This window comes from Aplysia californica, unplaced genomic scaffold, assembly GCF_000002075.1.
Source record: "Aplysia californica isolate F4 #8 unplaced genomic scaffold, AplCal3.0 scaffold00479, whole genome shotgun sequence".
NCBI lineage: Eukaryota > Metazoa > Mollusca > Gastropoda > Aplysiida > Aplysiidae > Aplysia > Aplysia californica.
Window position 1 is genome coordinate 26,755 of NW_004797749.1, and position 4,573 is coordinate 31,327.

The window sequence follows — 4,573 nt, forward strand, 5'->3', positions numbered from 1 at the left end:
GCAAGGTTCAATTCTGTCTCAAGTTTGTGTTTTGCTGATGTTGCGAATGGGTTCAATTCTCGCATCTAGATTTTTTTCCCCCGATCAAACATCTGTCGTCCTTATCTCTCTTCCTTTTTTTGTTGTTGTTACTCTCTTGTGTGTGTGTTTGTTTGTGTGTGTGTGTGTGTGTGTGTGTGTGTGTGCATGTGTGTGTTTGTCCACGTGTATGTGTGTTTGGTTTTGTGTGTGTGTGTGTGCCTGCATGTGTGTTTTGCAAATTTGAATTTTAACACTGGGCAGCCCCTACCTCCTTCAATTTCAAATATCCTGACTTCTATTCAAGGTAGATCTGTATTTTTTTTTCCATCCAAAGGAAGACAAATGAATAGGCTGTAAGATGATACCAGTAACTCCAAATGTTTATAAATGGACAATCACCTGATTCCACCCAGTTACTTGACACAAATTTACTCTCACCTAATCGCTTACTTTCTCTCCCTGTTATCTCTATTGTCCAGCAATTTGACAGAGAGCTGTGCTGCAAACAGCTCCGGTACTCAGGCATGATGGAGACAATCCGCATCCGTCGGGCCGGCTATCCCATCCGCCATCACTTTGCCGAGTTTGTGGATCGCTACCGGATGTTGGTGGATGGCATCGGTCCGTCTCACCGCGAGGATTGCCACAGGGCCTCGGAGAAGATCTGCACGGCCGTGCTGAAGAACACAGACTACCAGCTGGGAAAGACGAAAGTGTTCCTTAAGGTAGGTCCGGCCTGGTCGCTTTTCTGATTGTCCATTTGCGAGGCGTGCTGACAAAACGAGATGCTTCTCGCAATCCCCAAATGGAGATGTTGGCTAAAAATCGACACTAGGATCAAATTTGTATCTATTGATGCCATATTCTTTAACTATAACCTGTCTTCTATTATTTCATACATATAAATTGTAAAAACTTCACCTATAAGCCTTATGTATATATTTCCTTAAGGTTTTAATCCGAGAAGCAAATCATTTTGTAAGCTAGCTTCACATTTGTTTGTTTGTTTTTTGTTTTTTTAAAAATATATGTTTTTTAACGCCTCCATCGGCACAATTTTGATTACTTGTGAATTTTTTATTGAGTTTGTCCGTCAATCTGCTGGGATGTTAGATCCCCCTTAGCCCTGGCTAGTCCTGACAGGTAAGGCCGAAAGCCTCCCTCCTAAATAATCTATGTTGTATCAATAGGGGCAAAACACATTGGTGTGGGTGGTTGGCGGGTGCTCTAGTGTGGTTTGCTTCTTCTTTCCTATCAAACACCTATCGGGGGCTCTCGTGGCCTAGAGGTTAAGGTGTTGGCCTCTCATTCAAAGGTCCCAGGTTCGAATCCAGGTAGTGACCGAAAAATTTTCTTCTCTAAATTTCCTTTCACCTCCTTTCCTGATCTCTAGCAATGTTCTGTCGTCTGCTTTCGTCTCCTCTTTCTGCCCCCACTCCCTCATCTCCTTTGCCCCCCTCATCTGGGCTCCTGATTCTTTCTACAGCCTTTCTACTGCTACTCCTTGGCTTCTTCTTACTGCTGTCTTTCAGCCACACCCCTGATCTTCTGGTAGGAAAGATCTACACCTAGCCTTCTGGGACAAGGGCGAAAAATCTCAGAGGCCCCGTGTGCAAGTTGCGCCCGTTAAAGATCCCTTGGTGATCTAAAATCGATAAGAGCAGGCTTCAGCTGCCAACCGGGCAAAAATTCAAAATTTCCTACCAACTGAAAAAGTTTCATGTGTCCCGCGCGCTCATATGACCTTATGCAGTTGCGAGCGCCGTAAAAACGCTTACGAAAACAGAAACACCTGTCGTCTTTATCTCCCCTTCTTCTTTTTTATGTTTGTTACTCTCTTGTAACACCTCTAATCTTCTGGCACTCATATGACCTTATGCAGTTGCGAGCGCCGTAAAACCTCTACTAAAACTAAAACTAAAACTCATTGGTACCAACTGCAGTGAGGTTACTGAACACACAGTGCTACATATGAAACAGAGAAAGAAAGAGAGAAGGAGAGAGAGAAAGAGAGAGAGAAAGAGAGAGAGATAGATAGAGAGAGAGATAGATAGAGAGAGAGAGAGAGAGAGAGAGAGAGAGAGAGAGAGAGAGAGAGAGAGATTTACGGAGTGGATTGTTTCAGCTCGTAAATTAAATTTACTAATGTCCTGTCTTGATGTGTGTATTTGTGTGCACACCTAACCTTTGTAACATTCCACTGCCATTGTAAACGTCCAAGACAAATTTCTCCCAGTGAGATGAATAAAGATTATAATTGTCATTGTCTGAAAAAATACGTACAATTAAAAAAAAAGAAAAAAAATGGGATATAAAAACTTTTACTAAATCTGAAAAAACCCAACGTTTCCAGGATGCCCAAGACTCCTACCTGGAGTCGCAGCGAGAGCTGACCTTGACAAAGAAGATTCTGGTGATTCAGAAGATGGTTCGCTCGTGGCACTTCCGCCGCAGGTTCCTGAAGATGAGGAAATGTATCGTGACGGTTCAGTCGACGCTGAGGGCTTACGAGGAGAGGAAGAGGTTCCTGGTGGTGAGTGTGTGGCTCATTGTGTGTGTGTGGGTGGGACATTGTGTGGGTCATTGTGTAGGTCTTGTGTGTGTATTGTGACAGTGCAGTCGACTCTGAGGGCTTACGAGGAAAGGAAGTGGTTCCTTGTGGTGAGTGTGTGGCTCATTGTGGGGGTCATTGTGTTTGTCATTGTGTGTGTGTGTGTGTGCGCGCTCTGGTGTGGTTTGCTTCTTCTTTCCTATGAAACATCTGTCGTCCTTATCTTCCCTCCTTCTTTTTTGTGTTTATTACTCTCTTGTAACACCTCTAATCTTCTGCACATATATGACCTTATTGTGTTGCAAGTGCTGTAAAACTCTTACTAAAACTACAACTAAACATTGTGTGTATTTGTTATTGTGTGTGTGTTTCATTGTATGTGTGTGTGTGTGTCCTTGCTTTTTTACCCCTTGCATCAATTGCGTGTGTCCTGAAAATAGTAAAATGAAAATGTTCATTGTTCAAATGATTTGATCTCTTGATAATAATTTATTGTTGTTGTTTCTCCGCGTATGTTATATAGATGAAGCAAGGCTACCATGAGACTGCAGAATAAGTTGATCTCATGATAATATTTTATTTTGTATCTCCGCATGTGTTGTATAGATAAAGCAAGGCTACATTACAGGGATGCCAAATCTCCGGTTTTTCCGGATTTTTCTGGGTTTTTTTCATACAATTGCAAAGGAAAGGGGAATGATAAGAGAAATGTTTTTGTTTGCTCATTTGAAGATTTTACAAGGTACGTTTTAGGTGAGGTGTGATGCTCCTATTATTTTCCGTTTTTTTCTTCAAAAATCATTATAATTTGGCATCTCTGACATTAGACTGCAGAATGAGTTGATCTCATGATAATAATAATATTTTGTTTCTTCATGTGTGTCATAGATGAAGCAAGGCTACATGAGACTGCAGAATGAGTTGATCTCATGATAATATTTTATTTTGTTTCTCTGCGTGTGTTGTGCAGATGAAGCAAGGCTACATGAGGCTACAGGCCATGATCAGGTCGCGTATCCTGACGGCCCGGTTCAACGTGATCCGAGGGTGGGCCCTGAACGTGCAGGTGAGTTGTCTCAGGGTTGTACACGCTACTAACAGACACAGATGCTTACTCATGTACTCGCACACTGACTGATTGGTGCTCGCTAATATACCAACACACACACTGACAAACGTTATTTCATATACCAACGCATGGGTGATCACTCACTCATATACCTACACATTGACAGATGCTCCCACATGCATACTCACACACACACGCACGCACACACACACTCACATATAGACACACACACATACCGCGGCGCACCGGCAGTAGAATTTTAGTTGCCGCGAGGGGTTCCCCGCCGGGCGCCTTATTACTTCGGGGTCACGGGGTTCAGCTCCGTGTCGCTGCTCTGTCTGGGCTGACTTAATTTTTCGTACTTTTCAACGTACAATTTAAGGTGTATCCTTGTATTTATGGTAATTCTCATTTAGTGTACCCAAAGCACGAATTTCTGCTCTTGAGACTCAAAAAAGAATGGACGTTGTAACTTGTCTGGTTATTTTGTTAGACACACTGGAGTCGGCAATGCTAGATTGTAATTTTTTTTTGACTAGCGTGAATGAAAACCCCCCAAGAAAACAAAAACCAAAAAACCCCCCCAAAACAAAAACAAAACAAAAAATCAAGGGGGCTCTTGTGGCCTAAAGGTTAAGGTGTTGGCCTCTCGTTCAAAGGTCCCGGGTTCGAATCCGGGTAGCGACTGAAAAATTTTCTTCTCTAAAATTGTCTCCTTTCCTGCTCTCTAACAATGTTCTATTGTCTGCTTTCGTTTCCACTTTCTGCCCCCACCCCCTCACCTCCTTTGCCCCCTCCTCTGGGCTCCTGACTCTTTCTGCAGCCTTTCTACTGATACTCCTTGGCTCCTCCTATCTGCTGTCTTTCTGCCACACCCCTGATCTTCTGGTAGGAAAGATCTACACCTAGCCTTCTCGGACAAGGGCGAAAAA

General features: G+C 43.1%; 1 protein-coding gene across 1 annotated transcript in view; it reads left to right on the forward strand.

Annotated features, from left to right (window-relative positions):
- LOC101849950 (myosin-VIIa) overlaps positions 1-4,573 on the forward strand; it is a gene marked incomplete at its 5' end in the record, with an annotated part of 68,986 nt that overhangs the window by 10,284 nt on the left and 54,129 nt on the right. Inside the window, 3 exon segments of the mRNA XM_035971667.1 lie at positions 501-746; positions 2,375-2,554; positions 3,543-3,638. Coding sequence (XP_035827560.1) covers positions 501-746; positions 2,375-2,554; positions 3,543-3,638 — 522 coding nt within the window.